The sequence below is a fragment of the Cutaneotrichosporon cavernicola genome (genome assembly GCF_030864355.1).
Source record: "Cutaneotrichosporon cavernicola HIS019 DNA, chromosome: 1".
Classification (NCBI taxonomy): Eukaryota; Fungi; Basidiomycota; class Tremellomycetes; order Trichosporonales; family Trichosporonaceae; genus Cutaneotrichosporon; species Cutaneotrichosporon cavernicola.
The window spans coordinates 3110272-3133439 of record NC_083393.1 but is presented as its reverse complement, the minus strand read 5'-3'; the positions used below and the strand labels follow the sequence as shown (position 1 = coordinate 3133439).

At 59.1% G+C, this 23168-nt stretch overlaps 8 protein-coding genes across 8 annotated transcripts; 2 read left to right on the top strand and 6 right to left on the bottom strand.

The window, feature by feature from the left end:
* Positions 1-2412: 2412 nt before the first annotated feature.
* Positions 2413-3701, top strand: CcaverHIS019_0111620 (uncharacterized protein; the record flags this gene model as incomplete). The annotated part of the gene is made up of 4 exons (XM_060596748.1): positions 2413-2780; positions 2820-2891; positions 2933-3157; positions 3332-3701. The coding sequence occupies 4 exons, from the start codon at positions 2413-2415 to the stop codon at positions 3699-3701; spliced, it is 1035 nt and encodes a 344-aa protein (XP_060453710.1).
* Positions 3702-4124: 423 nt separating this feature from the next.
* On the bottom strand, positions 4125-6318 carry CcaverHIS019_0111610 (uncharacterized protein; the record flags this gene model as incomplete). Its single annotated transcript, XM_060596747.1, has 10 exons — positions 4125-4283; positions 4343-4818; positions 4851-5351; positions 5387-5419; positions 5473-5581; positions 5617-5695; positions 5739-5867; positions 5933-5963; positions 5998-6061; positions 6316-6318. The coding sequence occupies 10 exons, from the start codon at positions 6316-6318 to the stop codon at positions 4125-4127; spliced, it is 1584 nt and encodes a 527-aa protein (XP_060453709.1).
* A 571-nt stretch (positions 6319-6889) lies between these two features.
* On the bottom strand, positions 6890-8093 carry CcaverHIS019_0111600 (uncharacterized protein; the record flags this gene model as incomplete). The annotated part of the gene is made up of 5 exons (XM_060596746.1): positions 6890-6983; positions 7072-7143; positions 7191-7330; positions 7424-7575; positions 7823-8093. 5 exons carry the CDS (start codon positions 8091-8093, stop codon positions 6890-6892), a joined length of 729 nt encoding a protein of 242 aa, XP_060453708.1.
* A 509-nt stretch (positions 8094-8602) lies between these two features.
* Positions 8603-12388, bottom strand: CcaverHIS019_0111590 (uncharacterized protein; the record flags this gene model as incomplete). The annotated part of the gene is made up of 8 exons (XM_060596744.1): positions 8603-9456; positions 9504-9635; positions 9670-9784; positions 9817-9893; positions 9932-10102; positions 10134-11605; positions 11644-12181; positions 12322-12388. 8 exons carry the CDS (start codon positions 12386-12388, stop codon positions 8603-8605), a joined length of 3426 nt encoding a protein of 1141 aa, XP_060453707.1.
* Positions 12389-13113: 725 nt separating this feature from the next.
* On the bottom strand, positions 13114-17692 carry ATG11 (uncharacterized protein; the record flags this gene model as incomplete). Its single annotated transcript, XM_060596743.1, has 7 exons — positions 13114-14205; positions 14240-16302; positions 16338-16520; positions 16554-16928; positions 17069-17177; positions 17209-17353; positions 17625-17692. 7 exons carry the CDS (start codon positions 17690-17692, stop codon positions 13114-13116), a joined length of 4035 nt encoding a protein of 1344 aa, XP_060453706.1.
* Positions 17693-18109: 417 nt separating this feature from the next.
* Positions 18110-19481, bottom strand: CcaverHIS019_0111570 (uncharacterized protein; the record flags this gene model as incomplete). The annotated part of the gene is made up of 3 exons (XM_060596742.1): positions 18110-18843; positions 18876-19229; positions 19478-19481. 3 exons carry the CDS (start codon positions 19479-19481, stop codon positions 18110-18112), a joined length of 1092 nt encoding a protein of 363 aa, XP_060453705.1.
* A 317-nt stretch (positions 19482-19798) lies between these two features.
* Positions 19799-21146, bottom strand: CcaverHIS019_0111560 (uncharacterized protein; the record flags this gene model as incomplete). Its single annotated transcript, XM_060596741.1, has 9 exons — positions 19799-19823; positions 19901-20194; positions 20242-20276; positions 20397-20411; positions 20594-20639; positions 20747-20765; positions 20876-20885; positions 20920-20923; positions 20995-21146. The coding sequence occupies 9 exons, from the start codon at positions 21144-21146 to the stop codon at positions 19799-19801; spliced, it is 600 nt and encodes a 199-aa protein (XP_060453704.1).
* A 338-nt stretch (positions 21147-21484) lies between these two features.
* On the top strand, positions 21485-23137 carry CcaverHIS019_0111550 (uncharacterized protein; the record flags this gene model as incomplete). The annotated part of the gene is made up of 2 exons (XM_060596740.1): positions 21485-21791; positions 21828-23137. The coding sequence occupies 2 exons, from the start codon at positions 21485-21487 to the stop codon at positions 23135-23137; spliced, it is 1617 nt and encodes a 538-aa protein (XP_060453703.1).
* Positions 23138-23168: the final 31 nt, after the last annotated feature.

Genomic DNA, 23168 nt, shown 5'->3' with positions numbered 1-23168 from the left:
GGCGACGGGGTAACGCGACTCGGAAATCGGATGCAAGTCAAATTAAAGGTTGTTTCCCAAAGTTCAAATGCTCGGAGGTTAAGCCAAGTACGCGATAGTTGTCAAGTAGAGAGTAGGGTTGGGTTGGAACGAGGTGGGGCCTGTGAGCTGTGAGGATCGCCGGAAGATTGATCAGGTCTTTTGGTAGACAGGTAATTGGGTGGTCGACTTTGTCGTCTAACCGGGTCTTTGGCTAACTGGACAGGGGCTTTGCTTTAGCCCTGCACAAATATTGCTGATACGCAGGGACGAGCGCTTGTGTCCATTCGTTGCGCGGCTTGCGGTGTGGAGGCTTGCAGCTTGTAGCTTGGAGTGGCTCCTGGCTTGGCGCGGCTTGGAGGGGCTTGGAGCAATGGAGCAAGACGGGTACTTTGAGCGGGGAGGGAGAATGAGGAATGAAGCACGAGGCAAGCGGCGCGAGGCGTTTGGTGTGAGGGCTTCGGGGCACGTGGGGCAGCCGGCCAAGCCCAGTGTTAAACAGATGATGCGTACGTGTGTCTTTGAGTGCAAGGTACAACACGGCAGGGGAGTTGGGTGGAGGGGGGAAAGAGAGAAGCATGCACCCTATGAGGCATAATTCAGATCTCTCCACAACCCAAAAAAAAAGCAGTCCTAGCTTCGGCAACGTCTGTGTAGATGCCATTCCGCTGGAACATGTCCTTGAAACGCACAGAGAGCGCGTCACAGCAACCGTCAACCTACAGCAACACCAACGGTGCAACGGGGCTCGACGGATGAGCCACGAAAAAGCGATGATCCCGCGTCTCTGGGCATGGAGGGGGAAGGAGGTCAGTCATGTCGTAGCGGGCGGGAGGAAACAAGCAGGAAGAGGTGCAGGTGACGTTGTGCGACGACGGCATCGGCGACGGCCCCAAGATGTGGCTCCTGAGGTTTAATGCATGGATGGGCAAGAAGGAGAGAGGAGACGAGGAGAGAAACATTACGACTACATGATTCCACATTCAACCATAATCCGGACAGGGTTTTGGCATTAGAGCAGAGAGCTGGATGACGGTGGATGACGGGGGGTTTTAAACGATCAAGACTGTATTACGACATGGATGATTTCGGAGGCAACGCAACGTACAATTTACTACATGGTGGTTACTTGGATAAAGGTTATAATCAGCTGGAACAACTGCTACATGTTGACAGCGCCAAGTCATTCAAGAGGGTGACAAGTCACCAAGGGGAACATGTTAGATACCTGGAGGCGGTACAGATGCTGTGCTGGATATCCATCTCATCTCGGCGTTCCGTTCTGGGTCCTGTATGCGATGCACTTCTGCACGTTCCTTCGTCTCCTCTTCCTCTGCCGTTCCTCTGCTCTTACCAGCCAGCTGCCGGCATCCCCACTTGTCAATCTGTATCAGCTGACGGCCCAAGCTTTGATCCAGGAGCATGCCAGTGTCAGCGTCAGTGTCATAACCAGTGCGCGTCGTACCTATCCCTTCCCTGACACCCTGCACGTCACAAGACAATATTTACCCTGAGGCAAAACCTAGGCCTAGCACAGCATTCGAACAGGCACATGGAACAGAACAATTACTAATCCACATTGCCCGCTCGTCTGCTTCTCTCCTTCTCTGCCAGTCGCCGAACCGCAATCTCGGAATGGGTATGCGTATCACCCATACCCCAGATGTCCGCCATCTTCTTCAATCGAACGACCACCGTCACCGCGCGGCCGGCATGCAAAACCACCTGCTCCAACATCCGCGTAATCCGCCAGAGGCGGTGTAAGGTTGTGGAGTAAGCATGCTTGTACCGTACCTGTATTCCTGACGGCTATTTGACGCTCAGAGACCCTGCGAGACCCTGCGACTTGCTCGACAACGCAACAGCAGGCGTCGACTCCACTGGATCCAATGCAATGGCCAGAAGAGTCGAATAGACTCAGCACTCCCTTGATGTGCACATGTCTTCCCGACAACCCGGAACAGTGTCGTATCCTCGCTACCGCTTATCCATATACTTTTTTCGTGTCGAGGGTGCAGATGACGCCAGGTGTGGAAACGACGAGGGGAGCGATTTGGTACTGGCGGAGGGGGAGAGGCTCGGGAAACCCAAACCCAAACCCGGCAAACATACAGCACTCCCTAACCCTCTCCTCCACGTGGGCAAAAGCGGGACCAAATGACACTTGACGTCTGTCGCCACCTCCACTTTCCACTCTTTCAACTACTCGCCATATTCCATACACAAATGGCTTCCGTCCATCCCTCGCGTCTCGGCCTCGTTCCCAGGGAACGTGAGCGTGAGCGTGAAAATGAACGTGAACGCAATCCCAGTCCAGGTCCGGGTCCAGCACGGGATGTCCACCGCGGCCTTCGGATCCGGGGACGAGCGCAGCAAACACAAGCTGAACCCATGATGAGCGGCGTGTCCGACGCCCGCGGCCGCAGGGAGCAAGATCGAGACCGGTCTGACCGACACGACCGCCGAGAGGACCGCGACCGCGGTCGTGACCGTTCTGGAGATGGTCGGCGAGATGCCCGGAGGGATAGTGATCGTTCTGGCGACGGTTGGCGTGATGCCCGGAGGGATAGGTGGGACCGGTCGCGCTCGCGAGACCATTCTCGCCGCGCATCCCCTTCGTATGCGCCCGCGCCTGTTGCAGGCCCACCCATCCGCCTAGGTTTTGACGGTGGGCCGCCCCTCGGCCTTCCACCATGGCAACCCAAAGAAGAGAGGAAGCGGCGCGACGAGCGTCCAAACTCGAACTCGAACAACCTCGAAGAGTGAGCAATAACCTAGCCGTGTGGTGATGTTGACATTAGACGGCGACAACAGCGCGAAGCGGCAGAGGTCGATATCTGGCCTCCCTCGCCGACCCAGCCGACAGGAAGCCCGTACGTCTCCGTGTACCCCTACTATCCGGCTGACAAAAAAGTGAACCGGTGAAATCGACGAAACGGCGGTCGAGGCGGTACGCGTCCGAGACGGACGATAGTGAGGACGAGTATGAGCGCCGGAGGAGGCGGAGGAAGCGTCGTGAGCGCCGGGAGAGGGAGAGGGAGAGGGAGAGGAGCGCGAGTCTCACCAGGGTGGAGCACGACGAGCCGGAAGTCGGACCAGTCGCCCCAGCAGAGTACGATGTGCAGGTGGACCGTGATGCGTGAGTCTTTCTTCTCCTTCCTGACTTTCCTTTTATCTTGTGCGGACGCGGTCGCGTAAATTCTAACGCGGGGCGCTGTGCAGGGGGGTGCTTGTTTCGGTGCCTCCCGATGTCCGGCTTTTCCGGAGGCCACCCTACATAATTCCACCTCTCTTTTCCTTCCTCTGACACCAGGTACGCCCGCCTCCTCCCAGGTGAAGGGGCAGCCATGGCGGCCTTTGTACAGAAGGGCGAACGTATTCCGCGCCGCGGCGAAATCGGCCTCGACCCAGCCAAGATTGCATCCTACGAAGCTGCGGGTTTCGTGATGAGTGGATCGCGGCACCAGCGTATGAACGCGGTTCGACAGCGCAAGGAAGCCCAGGTCGTGAGTGCCGAGGAGAAGCGGGCGGCTCTGGTCGCCCAGCGCGATCAGGCGCAGGCTCGGGAGGGGGCTATCATCTCCCAGTTCCGCGAGATGGTTGATGAGCGGTTGCAGGTCGAGGAGCGGCTTGATCGGGAGCGCGAGAGGGAGAGGGAGAGGGAGCGCGATAGGCGTAGATAGATGCATATCATTGCCCACCCTGTACCATTTTTCTCTTGGATGCCAAAAGGTACTTGGCGGCCGCGCACATAGCTCGAAGCACGGCATCCTAGATCCATAGTTTCCCCAAACGGAGTCCCGGATCCTGGCACATCTCGCATCGCACCAAGCAAACTGCCGAGTGCGCGATTCTCCGCAGTACATGACCAGCTCGTCGGCAATGGTGAGCCGGCGCAGAATAAATCCCAAGTACATATACTCTCAAGAATCGCAAAGACATTCCTTTCACCAAACACGGCCCGCGGCCGGTCGAGTCACGGAATCAGCAGGGTCTCAGCTGCGATGCGGGGGTTAGTGACATGTACGGAACGTCAGCGGTCTCCCACCACACACGTCGCAGACGCAACCACTGCATCCGCAGTACAACCTCGTCCTTGACTGCCATTATACTCCGCTCTCGTCGACCTGCTCAACGTTCTCCACGATCTCGAGCACGAACGCAGACGTTACACCAGGAATCTGACGCTCTGCAGCCTCGAATGCCTGGCGCAGGCGATCCAGCACAACACGCGCTGCCTCGTCGTTAGGTATGCGGGCCACGAGCTGGAGTCAGTCTTGTTCAAGGGTTGCGTGGAGGGTTCTGCGTCATCGCTCGCACTCACACTCCCAATCGCAGGCACGATGACGTTGTCGAGCATGCTGTCCTCGTCGTCGTCTAATGGATCCGGCATGAGATGTGGCGGCATGTGCTGGGCTTGCTGAAGATGGTCCATGTGGTCGAGGTGCGCAGGGGGAATAGCGTGGAGCGAGCCGGCCGGCGGCTGCGGGTGCGGGTGCGGATGCGGATGGGGGTGGGGGTGGACCGGGTGTGGTGGATGGGATGGGTGCGCTTGGGAGGGGTGCGCCTGCGCCATCTGCGCCATGGGGTCCACGTCGAGAGGCGCACGCTGCTGTGGCACGGCGCGCTGCATTGTGTCCGAGTAGTACTCGATGCCCGGCGGCTGGTACGGCATCTGCTGTTGCGAGCTCATCGAACCGGCAAGGACGGGGGACGGTGCACTGGGCATCGCTCCAGGCTCTGGCAGCGGCCGTGATGCACGCGAGACGGTCGCGGGAAGGGCATTCCTGATCGTGCCGACTATCGTCAGCTTCGTATCTCTACCAACTCACAGTCCCACATCCCGTCATCGGCAGGCCCAAACCCCGGCTCTTCTGGTCCCATGTCGCGCGCGGCCTCATCTGGCTTGGCACCGCCTTCGTTCTTCCACTTTTCGTGCCTTTCGATAAGCTCTGTGAGGTACCCCGCCTTTCTGGCCGTCTTGATAAACTTGTGTTTGAGAAGCTCCTTTGCCGACGGGCGCATGCGTGGATCGCGCTGTAAACACAGATTCACAAAGTCGCGGAACGGTTTGGAGAAGCGCTCGCTCAGCTCTGGCGGTTGGTTCTTCGGGATGAGGAAGAGCACCTTCATCGGGTGCAAGCTGGCGTATGGAGGCTCGCCCTCAGCGAGCTCGATCGCCGTGATGCCCAGGCTCCAGATGTCCGCCTTGTGGTCATAGCCCGACTGCTTGATGACCTCGGGCGACATCCAGTACGGCGTGCCAACGAATGTGTTCTTCTTGGTCATCGTCGCCGTGAGCTGGCCCGACACGCCAAAGTCCGCGAGCTTGACTGCTGTCAGCTGTGACCCAAGCGCTGAAGCTCACCATCACCACCAGACGTAAGGAGGATGTTTGCGGCTGGGGTCAGTACGTCTCCTGGCGACTGTTCAGTGACGCATGACGCAACACACCCTTGATGTCACGGTGCAGCTTGCCCTCGCCGTGGAGGTACTCGAGGCCCTTGAGCAGCTCGCGCAGCAGGATCGCAATGTACTCCTCCTTAAACACGCCCGCTTTCATCTGCGTGTCAGAGGTGCACGTCATTGAGGGCTTACTAAATCGGAGCAGGACCCGCCGGCGCAGTACTCCATGATGATCCACAGGTTCGACCCTTTGAGGAACGAGCCATAGTAGCTGTGTGTCAGCAGTGGCATCGGCTACAACGTGTGCAGCCCACCGAGTGATGTGGTCCGAGTCTAGCTGCCCTAGGATCTGGATCTCCTGTTGAATGTCGTCAATTTCGTCTTCGGCGCTTTCGAGATCGATGATCTTGATGGCGACGGGGAGTGTTGTGCTGCGTTCATATCTTGGGTCAACTCTGAAGGCTGTAATCTGAATGGGCATGCTTCGCGCAGCCCAGAACACGCTCACCCGCGATACACCTCGCCAAAGCTTCCCTTGCCTATTGTTAGTGGACTGTGCAAGCTGTGACGAACCGATCCGGTTCTGCTTGACGTAGAAGATCTCGGGGTCGGGCCCCTGGCCGGCCATATTGTACGACTGGGCGTTAGTGAGGAGGGGAGGGTGGGTGGCCTGGGCGGAAGGGTAGGGGTGGGAGGGAGAGGTGGTGAAGGAAGAGTGGGCAGGTTGGTGAGCGTGTTGAGGATGCGCGCACGGAGGGAGGACTGGGGAGAACGACGGTGTGAGGTTGAGGAAAGGGCGAAAGTGTGCAATGAGGGGGAGCGCGGGCATCGCGCTTCCAGTATAAGAAGGGGTAGATGGAGGAGGGATGGGTGGCGAAGGGATGGACGCACCATTGCTCCTCTCGACAAGCGAGCGGAGTGATGATCAACGGACGGGACAGGGAGGCGCGGTGGCGGTGGCGCGTCGGCCCAGGGGGTTGGGCTTGCCTGCAAGCTTTCAGAGACCCACGATCGCAAGAGGGTCGAAGTGTCGCTTAGCGCTATGGAGAGTAGTGGAGAAAATGGGAGATGATGGATCGGAGGTGGATGTGGTGAGTGTGGATGTTTGGTTGGCCCGAACCAAGGCGAGGCGCGACTGGAATCAAATCCCACGGCGCGTGGTCCTCCAGTCCACACCATCCAACATCCTCTTTACGGCATACCCAGTGCATCTGATGACCTCTAAACCACCCTATCGGGAAGGTTCATTGCTCGCTATGGATGCATGCATGCACGCCATGTACAGCATCTCGTACGACTTTGGTGCACAAAGGTTACACCAACTAGGTCCAAAGCCGGGCCGCGGCATGCACCACCTGTATCTCAGGCACCACTGCCTGCGTAGGCGACATAGATGACGGGAAATGTTTGGTAATGGCACAATTCATCGCTATGCATACACACATCTAGTCTCTCCCTCAATAACTCAAGCCCGGCCCACATCGGCGCGCGGCTGCGTATGCCCAAGGTACTCGCTTGGTGGTGTCGCAGGTCGAGGTATGCGGTGCAAGATACCGTACCTGGCATCAGCACCGCATGGATCACGCCAAGCACGGCAGGATGCGGCCTCACGGCAGTTGACAATGACGAGATGAAGCAGAGACTCACCCAACACCACAGCCGAGCAGGCCTGACCCTCCCCACTTCTCGTTCGGAATGACCACGACTTCCCGGAGGTTGCTGCTGTCAGCTCTTTCATCCCTGGTAGCTGCAAGTGCGGTACGTACTCCAAGTCGGCCGAGTATACGTAGAGCCGCAGCGGCTTGTCGACGTGCGACTCGACGAGGTCGTGGAACGCGCTCTCCCCGTTCAGTGGCCCGCCCGCCCATCCGCAGACCCAGTCACCGAACGGCACGAGGCCCGCCATCTGGTGTCAGCTGTCGTGCGAGGCCAGTAGCTTCCAGGGCCCCTCGCTGCGATGGAATGGTGTGCTCAGCTCTTGAGCCTAGTTGTTACCCACCTCAGCTGGAGAACCCTCAAGCACCTCGAGGATGTGCCACACGCTCTCGAGCGCCGCAGCGGGGTTGCACAGGCGCACGCTCAGGCCGAGGAGCGACGCGCGCGCCTTGCCGCTCCCTGCATGCCAGTCGCGCGAGGGGGTAAGCGTGACGTCTGGGGTCAGTCTGCGCATAGGATGGAAGGGTGGGAAGGAAGGGGCAAGTGGGGGAAGGGACGGCGAGGTCAGACACGAGCCAGCTAGTTGGGGATGTTACCAGCTGACCAGTAGCCATACTAGCAGCGCCATCTGACACGCTTGGAGGCGAGACAGCGGCGTCCAGCATTTGTGACTCGCCCTCGCCCTCGCGATCCCGTTGCACAGTCCACCTCGGTCGGTTCGCTGCATTGACGCCGCACCCACCTCTAACCCGCTGTGTCTTGGCATTATACACCGTCAGTCGGATCGGTATCCCCTCGTTCTCCTCGAGCACCCGCGCGAGTTCCGCAGGCGTGGGCACGGCCATCGTGGCCTGCACGTTGGTCGGCACCGAGCTCGCAGCATCCACGCCGATGAGGTAGTCGAAGAAGGGCTCGATAAGGCCATCGGCTGGCGACGCATCCGCCACGCGCAGGCAGTGCAGCGCAAACTCGGGGAGCGTTGTTGGTGTTGCCGTCGACGAGGTCTGGCCCATGGTTCGGTTGGTGTGATGGTAACCGTGATGTGACGCGTCAGAGCGCGTTAGGTGGCGACCGAAGTGAGCGGAAGCAAATACATTGGAATATAGTGAACTGCCCCACTCTCTGAAAATTCCTAGGTCAGGAGGTGCAGATCCTAATAGGGAATCCTAATACGTTCTTACTTTAGGGGTGACGATACAGGCTGCCGTACAGCCAAGATGATAGCTGACATCTCAACGTCGCAATCCCAATCACCCACCACCCCTTCAAAGACACGAGTTTGGAGAGGCTACCCATCTGCAACGATGTACTTGGCGTACCGTATCCCTTCCAACCTGAGCTCTGGTGAGAGCCTCCGGTGCACTACTTAACAACAGTTTCACTTCGCCTCTTCACCTTTTGTTCACTGTTTACTACCGGATCACGGATGAACGTGGACAAACACATGGCCAAGGCCATCTCTTGAGAACTATAAAATCCGCTAGAAAAATTACAGGCTAGAGTACTCATTGCTAAGGCAAGATTAGGGGCTGGGGCCCACCGGCGCGCCAGGTGCCAGCGAGGCGGGTTGTGGGTCCACCGCGGCTGTGAGGCCCTCGACCGCAAGCGCGTCGGCCTCCTGTTGTCCCACATTGGCGTCGCCACAGGGAAGCCACACGGTTGGGGCAGGTACAAGCAGCTCAGGGGGGTAGATGAGCCCACGACTGACGTCTGCTGGGGGCGTTACCACCACACTGGTATCCCTGGTAGCGAAGGCGTCGGTCACGGACGCGTCTGGCCTGGCTTGCATCGCACGATCCGTCGAGACGTAGTCATCAATCGCGTCCGTTGGGAACGGTAGAGGATTTTCGGGGGGAAGGCGGCCAAGCCCTGGTAGGAGGACGTGGAAGCGGGCTAGGGCCGAGTGGTCAGACTCGACTCTTCTGTGGAGAGTAGGCTCCCGCTCCTGATCGGACGCCCCCGAGTCATCGGTTAACGAGACATCAGAGAAGCACACCGGCGGTTGGCGACGGTACGTGGCGACCGTGACGAGCTCAGATGCGACGACGGCGATGGCAGCGATGCCCACGCCAACTCCGCCGAGCGCCCACTCTCGTCGGGAGAGCAGGACAAGACCGAAGACAAAAGGCTGTAGACCGACGGACCAGCCAAGCCGCCGGACAACCCAGAGAGCGGCAGAGCCGTCTGACATGCCACCCCCGGTTTCACACAGGACTCTTGTGGTGAGCCACTGATGCGAGACGAGAGCGAGGTAGGCGAGGAGTACGGCCGGTACTGAAATAAGTGGGAAGACTCCGCATAGAGCGAGATGATAGAACATGCCGGTGAGGAGTGGCGCAAGGCCGATGGCAGGGTTGTAGTTTGGCGGTTTGTTGACTGGCAGTGAGTAACATGACTGGTGGGAAATTGAGCTAGCAACTCACTGTGGAAGAGCTGGCGGGGAGTAACCACGTTGCGACGCTTCACGACCCAGTTGATCAGCCGTCGAGGCTGAATGATGGCAATACCTGGGAGAATAATGGAGAGTATGATAACCAGGACCACACCTTGCCAAGCTGTCATGAGCTCACGCTAGTCGCTGACGCTCACCGATGAACATGATCCCGTCACCCACAGAGCGTGCTTTATGAGTGTTCTCCGCGTAGGCGTCCATGCCGTAAAGGATAGCCCCGAGGGCAATGACCCAGACGGTCCCCACCACCAGCTGCTGTCAGCTTTGCCGACTTCGCAACTCACAAGAAGGTAGGTAACCCCCTTTACAGACAGAAGTCGCAGGTCCGAGTACGAAGCAGCCCTGGTCTGAGTCGCCAAATCTGCCGTGAGAACCAATTCGGTCGGTCTTTCCACTAACGCTGTACGATTGCGATGCCAGTGAACAGAATAAGAATGATGGCGACAGCTGGAACCAAGCTCTCAACAACACCTGTACCGAAACTGTCACTGCGAGCCAACTTCTCGAGGAATCTGAGATAGTGCGCGAAGCCCGGTGCCGACGCCACAGCGAGGCACATGAACGGGATGACTGTTATCAGCGGAGTTTCGCCTCTACTGACAGATAACGGAGATAACCCCGCAAACGCCAGCGATATTGGTCCAGAAATCGCGATGGCTGGCGGGCTCCGCAAGGTTGTCCCACAGGATGTCCTCCTTGGTTCGCCCACGAAGCTGCCGAGCGCATGGAAGCGAGGTCACGCCACGGCCGACGATGATCCAGCCGACCGTTGCACCTTCCCCAATCGCTACCTCGTACATTGCTTCCTGCTGCGCCTTGTCGATGTTCGCGTTGAGCTTACGCAGGCGGGTGCGTGACCAAGTAATTTTGGCCTTGAGATCTGCCAGCATGGACGGGTCTAAAGCCGACTGAGGCCGGGACGCGAGTGGTTGGTATCCCGTTGTGGTGTGAGGCGAAGTGAGATCGGAGGCGAGAGTCATGTACGACTCGCGCTTTTGGCTATCCTCAAGCGCAGCCAATAGATCTTTCGCGGACCGCTCCGCGGGGGTGAGGCCCTCGGGAGAGGGTCTCTTACCCGGGGCGAGGTTCTTTGGAGGCTTGGGCTCGTTTACAGGTACGAACGTGCCATCCTCATCACGGACAACCGACTCTCCCACGCTGAATTTACCTAACCTCCGCACGACTGACTGGCGCTGGCTTACCTCTAAGAACGCTGAACCACCCTGGCCCGGAGGATTAAAGTCGGCAAGTTGACCGGTTAAGGATCCAGACGACGAGGTGCTGCCCATCAGGTCAGAGAAACGAGACGAGAGGAGACGGTTGGAATCTGGAGAGATGTTTTTAGACGAGCCAGGAGTGGCCTGGAATGATTTGATGTACAGCGACTCGGCCTCCTCGAGGACATCGAGGACGTGGACGCGCTCCCTTACCATCTCCTTGATCGTATCGAACCGGCCAATCGCGAAGACGCCCGCAACGCTCCCCTCTTCTCCCGGCCCCAGCATCAGTCGTCGACGGATACCAGTTTCTGTGAGACCCTGCCATGCTGGTGCTTTAGCTGCTGGGATGAAAACCATGCTCTGTCCCTCGCTGGCATCTTCAAAGCGAATAGCGTAAGCTGAGAGCTTGGAGTACGTCCGCCACACGATAAAGAGCGTTCCGCATACGGACAGGGCGGCCATGAGGACAAGCATGACGATCAGGCGCGTCCGGGAACCGCCCATTGCTGAGGTGGAGTTCACAACATCGCCGGCGACGAGGAACGCCCTCAACGCTAGCCTTCTATCGGGTGGGTCTCGGGCGTTTAGGAGCCGCAAGAGGGAGAGGTCTGTGAGACTACCCAACCTTCCCCCTCGTTCATTCTGGGGCGTCGTCAAGAACAGATGGGGAACGTTGGCGATAGACAACGGGAACAGGATGCCGACCCCGACGACGGCCGTGAGAGCAGCGATACCGAGGGCGGATGCACCCACGTGGACCATCACCTGTGCCTCAGACACGGGGTCATTGAGGGGAGGAAGGTGGAGGAAGGGCAGAAGGGTGGCCGCGATTGTCCCCGGCGGCGGACGCGAACTGAAGTCAGATTATCCCAAAATTCAATAACGGCTTACCCGGGAGGAAGGAACCATGCGCGGGGTGCGTAGACAGCCTTGAGACGATGACGGAACAGCGCCCAGAGACCCCACAGGAGGGCTCCGACGCCGATCGCGACCGCCGCAGCGACAACCGTGCCTTTCGCCTGATAGTCCCATAGCGTGACCCCCGGATTGGAAGGGGCCTGTGTTGAAAGTGACGCGACTGAGCTAGTGGCTGTCTGTGTGGCTGTGAGTGAGGGCAGTGCCGTTGGAGATGTGCTGAGGGACACTGCCACGGTGCCTGGAACCGTTGGGCTCGCCGAAAACGAGGACGCCACAAAGGAAGCTGTGGCCTCGGGGCGGGCTAAAGAGGGGTCTGTGAAAAGTGAGGCAACGAGGTTGGTTGTTGCGGAGTTCGAGGGGGATGTCGACTGAGCCATGCGCGTTGAGGGGAAGGTGGGGGTGCCGCAGAGCGAACCATACACTGTCCACGGGGGATTGATTATGCCCTGGTTGGCAAGCTCGTCCCAATACCCCTTGGAGGCGAGGTACCAGTCCTGGGTGAACCAGTTGGCTGGTGTCAGCGGGGATCATCAGACGGGGAGGCGGGTGGTGGTGGGTGGTGTTGGTAGGTTGAGGGAAGGGGCTAGAGAGAAGGTGAGGAGGGCTGAGGAGAGGGGTGAGATAGTGGAGGGGTAGCAAGGAGACACAAACATGGCCAGTTTCGATCATCTTCGTTGCACTGCCACACATGGCCGCCGTCCCGGCGGGGGGCGTCCATTCGTATGTGCGTACGTTGTGCGGTTCGGTGAAGAGAAGGGGATGGAGGAGACGTGTTCTGTTAGAGGCGACGAGTCATGAACTGCAAGAAGCCAAGTGTAAACGAGTGTGGGTGTGTGCAAGGCTATACGGGTTGCGCAGAGGTCTTTGCGGAATGTCACAGCCCCTTCAGCCTAGGCCGTGTGGGGATGAGGAAGGGAGGAAGGGAGGAAGGGAGGAAGGGAGGAAGGGAGGAAGGTGTGTGGGGGTCCAGGCCAGCTGGCCAAGCTGGATGGGAGAACACACAGGGAGAGTGGAATGAAGAGACAAATGTCAAACCTATAAACGACAGGCGGACTTGAGCCTCAGAATCAGTGACGACTATGACCGGATCGGCTGGACTGTCTCCTTCCTTGCCTGCAGGAGGGAGGCCTGACTAGCGTGACCAAGGTGATGCAAAGAGGTGCGAGGGGTGGAAGCAAGAGCCAAGTCAGAGTTGCACAGACCGGCACGAGACAGCCCCCTAATTCCTCCAAAACCTCCAATGGGTTGTACCCAAAGCCCAAAGGGTGAGATATTGTCAATGCGTAAGCCATTTCCATCTCCGTCACCCATATCGCCCTTACTCACGTGCTCACTTGACACCCAACCCAACCATATAACAAAATCCATATACTCTGTGAAATACGCAATGCATTCAATCTGATGACAGGATAGAGATGGCACACACGCCAGCCGCTACACCCTCTAGGGTTTAGTCTCCGAGTCCTTCTTATACTTGCTGAGGATGTCCACGGCGGTTGCACCCCCGCCCGTGCTTGAGTTGCGCTTTCGTGACAGCGACAGGCCGCTCAGGAAACCCCCTGTGTGTGTGGGCGACGGTGCGCCACAGTTGCCAAGTGGAGATGGCCGTAAAATATCCTCCGTCTTGCCTAACCCAGAGGCACTCTTCGGGCTCGCACTCTGCGCCCCAGCCCTCAAACTCGAGGCCGAAGCCTTCGTGTTGAGCCGGCGGGTGGCAGGCACGGGCACACCTACACCGCCCAGACCGTGGTCACCAAAGCTCGACGGTGAGCCCTCCACCGAGGTTGCGACCGGTGCTGCAGGCGCGCCCTTTGCCGCACTGACCGGTATGGGTAGAGCCCCTGCACGTGCGGCAGACCCAACGCTGCTCGCCACGCTCGAGGGTCTAACGAGCGAAGCCGCAAAGTCACGTGCTGGTGGAGACGCGTTGCTGGCCAGGCTTGTCCGGTGAGAGCGACGAACGAGCGCGGCGGAAGGGGAGAAGGGCGTCGTGGGAGAAGATGGAGGTGGGGGTGGAGAGACCATGTACTGCCTATCGAGGATTTGAGGCGAGCGTGCGTCGAGCGAGCGGCGCGGGACGAAGTCGGGTGGGGGAGGTGAGCGCATGTCGATTGACGCGCGGGGTGAGGCACCAGGGCTCGATTGGGGGTGAGGCAACGAGCCCAACGGCGCTGGCGACAATGCCAAAGGGGTGTGCGTGGCAGAATGCACTGGCGAATGAACTGGGGATTGAGCTGCGGACCAAGGCTGCGGCGAGAGGGGAGCCTGTGGCGAAGGCTTCGTCTCAGAGATCCGGGGTGGAGGAGAAGGTCTAGCTGACGGTGATACCGAGCCCTCCTTCGTCGGCGACAGACTGCGCTGCCGACGAACTGGTTGGCTAGCCTGGCGCTGCGGGGGAGATGGTTTGAGAGCGACGGGGATGCTCGAGGACATGGAGCGGCGTGACATGCGTGGCTGCCCAGGTTGCCACTCTTCAACATGGTGCGAGTAATAGCGCAGTCCCTCGGCCAGGCCATATGGGTTGGTCTCCACCGACTGATGTCAGTTCGGTCGTCAAAACATAACTTACGTCACCATTCACCACCGCTTCGTCCGTCGCTGTGATACGCGCCAGGTAGTAGTCCTTGCCGACGAGCTGCTGGCGTATAGCGTCGGTCACCTTGAGGAAGTGATGAGGCGCCGAGATATTGAACGCAGCCCATGCGTTCACTGCCGCGTTGCGTGTTGGGAGGAACAACACGAGGTCGCCTTTGCCAAAGTTCGAAATGGTGATTTTGCTGCGCGATAGTTCACGGTACGTCTTGCAGCTCTTGGAAAGCTTACGCGCGAGGTTAATCGTGCGGAGAACCGCGTCAGCGAAACTGTCGAGCTCGAACCCGCTGGCCGTCTCGAGGCAGCGCGTCAACACCGAAGAGTTGTTCATGTCGATGCTGCTTGTAGACGACCCGGGAAGTACGGGTCCGGAGAGCTTGGGTTTAGAAGGAAGCGAGAGGCTGCCAGAGATGGTCGTCGACGATGAGATGGCGAACATGAGACGTTGACATGCCTCGTGGTATTTGCCCGCAAGGATGACAGCATCGCGCGCGATCTCAGAGTTGTGCGTTGCCTTCTTCTCTGCGGCCGCGCTTGCGTCCTTGGCCATCGCTAGTTCGTCGGACAGAACGGTCTCACGCCGTTGAACGTCCCTCAGCTGGGCCTTGGTGAACGACAGCTCCGCCTTGAGACCATCCTCGCGGCGAACGTGAGTATTCTTCGCCGAGTTGAGCTTCTCGTTCAGGGATGCGCGGACGGTCTCAAGCTCCTTCGTGAGTGTGAGGTTCTGGTGCTCAAGGACAGCACGGTCACCGTCCGCCTCGGCGATGTGGTCGCGCATAAGGCGCTCAGCCTCGGCCGACTGGTTCTTGAGCGCCTGGTCGCGATCACGCTGGGCTTCAACAAGCTGGCTGGAGGTCGCCTCCAGTTCAGCGCGGGTGCCAGCGAGCTCCGATTCGCAGTTCGTGGCCAAGAGTTGAGCCTCGCCAAGATCGGTGATGATGCGCGTGCGTTCTTCCTGCATCTCGCGGATCTGGAAGACGAGCGTCTGCTCAGCGCTGCGCAGTCCGTCAACGTCGAGTAAGGCCTCCTGCAACCGCACGCCGAGATCGTTGATCCGGTCCTTCTCCTGCTGTCCATCGACCCTCATGGCGGTGACAACCTCCTTCTGCTCATCCAAAGCCATCGCAAGCTCCTCACATTCTCTGTTCTTGTCGTCAAGCTCGTTTGCGATCTGCTGCCGCGCTTGAACCTCCTCGCTCAGATCGGTACGAAGGCGGACTTGCTCTTCCTGCATTTCACCCTGCCGGGTCTGCAGCATTTCCACCTTGCGTTCGTGGCGTTCCTCAAGGTCGCGAATGTGCTGCTCCATCCCCTCGAGACGATTCTTGGATTCCGCGTTCTCGTCGCGCAACTCCTGCAGCTCGTTGGGCGCAGCTGCTGAACTGGCCGCGGCCTGGTCCAGCTCCGCCGTCGTCATGGAGGTTGACGACTCGAGTGTCGCCATGAGCTCTTTGATCTGCTCAAGGAGCGCTGGAATGGGGTTGTCAGTCTCTGGGAGATCGTGGAACTCGGGGTCGTCCCGGATGATCTCTAGCGACGCTACGAGCCCATCGATGTCCTTGCGTGACACGCCCGTGTGTGCGATGATGTCGGCGCCGGAGAAGGTGACGTCCACGCTCGCAATCTGAGTCTCCTCTAGTACTGCGATCTCCCATGGCAGCATATTGTCCGCCTTGTGTTGCTGCCGCCGGCGACCTTCTTCCGCAAGGACTGTGTTCAAAGTCCGAGACATCTTAGTCGCCCACTCGATCATCGCTGCAGCGAAGCTCTTGCGATGAAAGATCTCGATGATGTTGGCCGCGTACGCAAATGGCATGTTGTGTAGCCGCTCGAGGTGAGGGAACGCGTTCTTCTGCCGCAAGTCGAGGTCAAGCTCAGTCATTGGACGCGTGAGCTTGGTCATGCGGACCTGGTAGTTGGCGATCCCTCTTAAATGGACGTGGAGGTCGAGGGTGAAGTCGTTCTTGACAGCTGTCATGCCGGCAAGGTCTTCCCGCATGGCCTGGTCAAGGTCCCGAAGGTCCTGGTCTGCGTCCGCTGCTGTCAGCTACCATGCAACCAAAGCCGCTCACCGTCACCAGTTTGCAATAGCGCCTGCACTTGTTGGAGCGCGAGATCGATGCGTTCGAGTGCCTCGGTGAACTCGTGCTCGACGCCGAGGATACGGTGCTCGGCTTGTTGCCGGTCCGCGTCCGACTGGATGGCCAACTCGTCCATCTCACCGAGAACAGTGTTGTACCGACTGACGTAGTCGGCTACAGTCAGCGAGGACGGGACAATCTACCCACAATGAGCCACTTGACAGTGGTTCCGCACCTCCTCCATCTTCTTCGTGTGGATCCAGTCAACGAGCGCCTTGCGCTTGTCGATGCTGTCTTTCTCGCGTCGGCGGAACACTGCCTCGTGCACGACAACTTTGGGAAGCATGGCCATGTCGACCTGATACCCGGCTAGCAGCTTCTCCTGACTATCGAGCTGGTTCTCCGCCCTCGCCGAGAACTCGCGAAACGCCTGGACGATAGGGTCGAGGTGGTAAGATAAGTTTGCATACGCGATGCGTAACGCGTGCGCCTGTGCCTTGAACAGGGATTGCAAGTGGCACAAGTGGTCGTACGCAGCGGCGAAGGGAGCTTGTGCTTGTGAGACGCCCAACTGGCCTGATGCTGTGGGTGAGTGGAGAGCGCAAATGGATAGCGAAAGTGACGGTTGAGAAGGCATGTAGAGGAGGGGAAGGAAGACAGAGAACAAAGTGCCGAGCGGCTGACCCCAGCAGACGTGTCACCCAGAAAGGAGACATGCTTACCATCTAATGGAGGTGGGTACACTATCTCCTCGCGGAGCTCGCTGGCCCAGCGCTCGGGATCGCTGAAGAACGTCTCGCGATTGAAGAGGTAGACGACCTGTCGCTGTGGCTAGAGTCAGCGTGATCGGCCAGGGACGTACCGAGGACCCGCCGCCGCGGCCCCCGCGCTCCCAGAGCTCCTCGAGCACCTCTTGCTTGAGCTCGCGCCCGTCTTCTGTGAAGAGGAGGACGTTGCCTGCAACGAGACCGGTGGCGGCAGAAGCATCCGTGATGACGCCTTCGAGGCTGGTGTTAGTAGTGAGTGGAGGAAGGCGGGGATAGGTGGGCGAGTCCAGAATGGACCGAGACGGTGGGTCAAGTGAGGAGAGGATGGGGATGGGATGGAGAAGAGCCAGTGACTGGAGAGCCTGGTTCCAGGAGTGATCCAAGAGGTCGCGCAGTGCAAGTTACTACGCCGCTCGCTTCCCGAGTCGCAAAGCTGCGCCTCACACGCTCGTAGCCGGACGCGACGTCATCCAGGCCTTAAACGCGTTGGGTGGCGAGAGAAAGTACTCACGAGTCGTAGTCGCTGAGAGCATGGGGGATCTGCACGAACCCGCCGTCCGAGGCGAGGTATACGTCCATGTCACCCAGCGTGTGTTTGTGTGGGTGTTGTTAAGAGGAATGGAGTAGAGTGTTGGAGTAATCAAGTGAGATGGCGTCGAGTCGTGAGCCCAGCCTCGACCCACAGTGAGAGAGGTACCGTGACGCCAAGGGTGAGGGGACCCGCGCGGAACCAAATACGCGGTGACGTGAGTTGCACGGCTGATTGTGTGCGTGGGTATACAGTATGCAAGCACAACAGCGGTACAACGCAGAGCTGGATGCATACCAGACAGGAAAGAGTTAGGCTAGTTATACCATTATCTCATGCATGCGTGGAACCTCCGCCAGCGCCACATCAGCGCCACATCCCTGAGTGCACTGCGTTGCAGTCGCAGTCCTACAGGACAAGCCGCGTAAGGGTGACCACGACCTCGCAGTCCTCTATGTGTCTATAGTCTATGGCATGCGGAACTCGTCGTCGTCGAAATCGTCGAGTCCTAGGTCAACGCCGCCCAAGCCCAGACTGCGCATCAGGCGCGCGACTTCCGCGCCGGCGCGCACGCGGCGCTCGTCCTCGTCCCCAACGTCGGCGAGCTCGGCGCGCACGTTTTGGAGATGCAGGAGGATAGGCGTTGGGTCGAGTGGGAGGTTCGGGTCGGTGGTAGACTCATTCGCGTCGAAATCGTCCTCGAAGCCAGCAGCCACGGTGTCCGCCTCCGCGCCGTTGGGAGCTGAGGCAAGGGAAGCTGCTGCAGGAACGGCCTCGGATGGGGCCTCGCCCTCAGGGGTTAACCCGTTGTGCACAACGGGCATGTCCTCGTCCCCATCGCCCTCCAGCCACTCGTCAAGACGGGCGTACTCTTCCTGTCCAGGTCCCGCGAACTCCCCGAACCCTTCACTCTCCTCGTCGGTTTCTTCCGCCTCGCGAACAGGATCTTGCGACACAGCGTCGTACCCGACTGGAAAGTCGCTTGCTGGGCCCGCTGGTCGCTCGGCGTCTTCTGATCCGCCGGCACCAAACGTTACAGGGAACGTCGCGTAGTCCATAGTTGGGACCCGCTGCCGCTCCACAATGCCTGGGGGTAGGCGCTGTTCGGGACCCGCGGCGTGACGGCCCGGCGCTTTGCGGATCATGGTAGGCCACATGTGCGTCATGAGCGTCTGCCGAACGATCTCAAGAGGATCGAGGGCTTAAATCAGCACAGTTCAAAGGAGGACGTACGTCGCTCGTCGTCGTCCTCGGCAGCGCCAGATTCATCAATCAACTCGAAGCCGAGCTCGTCGAAGCGTTCTTCATCTTGCTCAGGCGAGGAAGAGCCCAGACGGACAGCCAGAGCAATGTCGGGGGCCGGGTCGGCGACTGAGAGGCGCGTCAAAGCCGGTGGAAGGGGGTTGGGAGCGGAGCCTGAGAAGAGGTACAACACTACAGGGTGGGGATCGGGGAGGGGGAGGTGGAGGTGGTGCGACCGGAATGAGACAGGCGCGGTGTAGTACTTGTTCGAGATCGTCCAGGGCGTCAGCTCGTCCGCTGTATCGATATCCGTACGGCGGACGGCGGTGGCATTGCCGGTGACGCCTGGTGTCAGCGAAGCCAGAAGAGAACCAACGAGAGAGGAAGGAAGAGGGGTCAAGGTCAGCGTCATGTAGCACCAAGATGGTTGTATCAGGATGACCGGGTTCGTAATCGTCTGTCATGGTGGTTTGGAGAATGTTGTCAACTGTATGGACTGATGACTGAGCTTCGACAGGTTGGGTAACCTACACCGGAGACTCCAACCATGCAGATTCAGCTCCCGTTGTCAGTCAAGGCAACATTCCGCTCACTCATTCTAAGTGTTCATGATCTATTTCTACGGCTGTGCAAAGGTGCATCCCACTCGATATCTCGATAATCTCTCCATCATTTCCACTCCGACTGCTCGCTGCTCCAGTCCTCAGCCGACATGGCGCAGCGAGACCCTGTCTTGGCCACAATCCAAGCCTTTCCTTTGATCTCTCTGTCTGACATAATCTGCAGCCTTCCTTCCCCTTCCACTCCGTCCTCGTCTGGCCACTGCACAACATTCGTATTAAAAAACATGGATGCATGGCCTAGATCGACAGATAACGCCTGCCGCCTCGCCTACTGTACCCGCGTCATCATATCTAGTTGCCCTGGGGGGCCTCCTTCCTGCGCATGTCAGCTGGTTGCCAAGGACCTGGGTTGCACTCGTCGGCAGGAACTCGACGCCTGCTCCATGGACTTACCACGAGATAGCCTGCTCCTCGCCCATAGCGGCGACAATGGTGACCATGAGGTCCTTGGAGTCGTCAAAGGCCTTCTGGATCTCATTGCCGAGGTCGCTGTCGGGGAGCTTGACGTCGTCCTTCATGCCACCGTCGGCGTCCATGAGCGACATGAACTCGTCCTGGATGTCGAGGAGCTGGTACTCAGTGCGGCGGACGTTGGGGACGTCCATGTTGTGGGTCGAGGGCGAGATGTCCTCAAGCTTCTTGCCAGTGAAGATGTCAATGGCAACAAGGTGGACCTTGGCGTGACCGCTGCAATGTCAGCGTGGCTCCGAACCAGTAAGGAGCTCAATACTCACTGCTTGCCGGTCTTCGAGGTCGACATGTCGACGATCTGCATGTAGTTAGTTTTATTCATGGATATCGATGACGCGTTGGCTCAGGCTACGTGCAGATAGCGTCGAAGCGACTACCATCACTGTTCGCCATCATCGCTGCATCGTTCGTAGCGTACCTTGCAGGGGCGACCCTGTTGTTGTCAGCGTTGTCCTATCTAACTAGAATGGTGGACACGGGTGGACGGATGATCGAGGCGTCTCTCAGAACCAAGTAACAGCAGCACAGTCCCTGAGCTGTCAAACTTGCTGGCTCTGGGCGACATCTCTCGACCACTCCGTCCATCTCATACAGCCATCGCGGACTCGTACTCACCTTGATGACAACGTGGCCGTTCTTGCGAAGACCCGAGCACTGCATCCTGTCGCGTTAGTTGTGGCCCTGTCTGCGCGTGGGCCCTCCTTAAGAGGTCCACGGTGGTGTCGCGAACGACGCTTGACGAGCCGCCGGAACAGCCGCGATACGTACGGGAAGGTCATCGAGGCGCCTGCATCGTCAGCACCCGCTCAGAGATGGAGGAGACAGGAGAAGACGTGTTGCGTTTTCTGAACTGCTGCCCGTCGTGTTGGACGGGTCAACAGAAATTTGACAACTCACCGGCGCCGGCCTGCTCGAAAGTCTCGTGGTGCTCGTCGTCGGACATTTCTGAGTCTGTTAGCTTGTTGTGTTGTGGTTGAAGAGCTGGGTTGACAATGTTGTTGTCGTTGTGTGCTCACTTGATAAGATGTTTTAGGTGAGGAGACGACTTAGAAAGAGTAGATTTTAGAAGAGACGATTGAAGGAAAAGGCTTGGGGGTTGATATCCAATCACCCACCGTGGTAAGGGCCTGCCACCCAGACCACCCAACAGAGCACCAGCTTGGTACATAGTATACGCAGAGCCCGCCTGGACCGGTTAGCCTCCCATTCCCTTCAACTCTCCCTGGCTCGCCCCCCGTGTCTCCCATATTGCGCGCTTAGACCTCACCGCACAAACCCTCACTGTACACACGGTTCCTTGCCTTCCCTCCACCGCACGCAACTATCCTCTGCAACAATTTAGGCTTGGCTCCGAAAACGCCGAAAGTGGCACAACGTGGTCATTCCGTCACTGATCCTAACCCCCCCCCCCCCCAACACACCCTGGCCCGTACTTGCCACTTGTTGACACCCGTTTCATCCAACTAACTCAAACCACCAACAACAACCCACCCGCACACGACCATCATGGCCGCGTCGCCGGACGCTGTGCTCCACCTCGCAGCGCTCCACACGCTCGCCCATGCTGGATTCGCTTCCACGTCGCGCGCAGCCTCTCTCAACCTCTCCTCCATCCTGGCACGCTATCTTCGCCTCGTCGCTGAGGAATGCACTGGTCGCGCGGCACTCGCTGGGCGGTCCAAGGTTGCTGCCGTCGATGTGGTCACGACATTACAGGACCTCGGTGTCGGTGGGATAGGCGAACTGCAGGAATGGACCGTCAGCATCGACAAAGAGGTGTCGTTCGTCGGTACCAAGATGGAGGAGCTGGAGTGTAAGTAGAGCCGCCCATCCGGCCTAACAAACTCAGGCTACCTGCGCGACGGCCTCACGATTAGCGAGGGCGTCGAAGCGCACTTTGTGCCCGTCGAGAGTGATGACGAGGTCGACGCGGAGGAGGAAGACGCGATGGACATCGACGACGACGCCCAGGTCAAGATTGAGGAGGTTCTGGAAGAGCCCGCTTTTGACATCCGCACGCTGTACCGTCCAAAGTCACCCGACATGTCGTGGCTCCCACCACTGCCAACTGACAACATCATCGCGGGTACCAGCGGCCTAGGGACGGTAGCGGCACCTATGGACAGCGCGCCCGCGCCACTGTCAGTGGCCGACCGATATCGCCGACCAATTGCGTTCGCATCATCAACGCTCGCGGAGAACCACCAGTGGATGGACCCACCACATTCGGCATCCCCGCCAGAATTCCCTCCTGCGCCGTCTTCCTTTCCCTACCTTATCTCAACGTATGCGGCTGTCAAGGGCGAGCCGTCCGTCGCGTTGCGGCAGACAGACGGACGCCGGCAAGCAGCCGACCTACTGCGCTTGACTGTCGGCAATCCGGGGGTGTTCACTACCGAGGACACGCTCTCCATCCCCCTCCCACCGCCCCGCATCTCGCCAATCGTGCCTTCACACTCGGAGAGTCTTCCTCCTAAGTTGTTACCTGTTAATCCGAACCAGAATGGTATCGTGTCGTCGCTCCTCCAAAAGATCCGCTCACCCTACCTCCCTCCATCGCTGAGGGAGAGGCTCACTGCATTAAGGCCACCACAAGCACAGCAGAACGATGCTGGACCGATTCTCTTTGGGCCGGCTGTACGCGGCGCAGACGAGAGCGCGCTCGCCAAGGCACGGGGCAAGGCGACGGGTAACGAGCCAGAGTTCTTCTTCCGCGCGACGTGGGATTCGGGCCCGCGCGGCATGGAGCGCTGGAGCAAGGGCGGCTTGCCTGCGGGCAAGAAGGTCGTCCAGCACGTCGAGGGCGAGAAATTCCCCCGCGAGTCGGCAGGTGCCAAGGCGCTGCGTCTCAAGATCAACGAGAAGGCGCCGGGCATCGTTGACGCGCGCGAGGCGTCGCCTGGTGCCGCGAGCTCGCCGAAGGTCACGCTCCGTCTCGGAGCGCCCAAGCCGCCCGACCGCGGCCACGCACGCTTCTCCCCGCGTTCTAGTATCGATGCGGGATCTAGCTTTAGCTTCGATTCGAACGTTCCCTCCGCTGCGGCGTTCTTCCGTCCCCCCGGCGACCATCATGACAAGTCCAAGTCCAATTCACGCAGCACATCGCCGTCCAAGCGCTACAGCCCCCAAGTGAAGCAAGAACCGATGATGTTCGATTGAGTGTTATGTCTGTATCCGCACATAGTCCGCA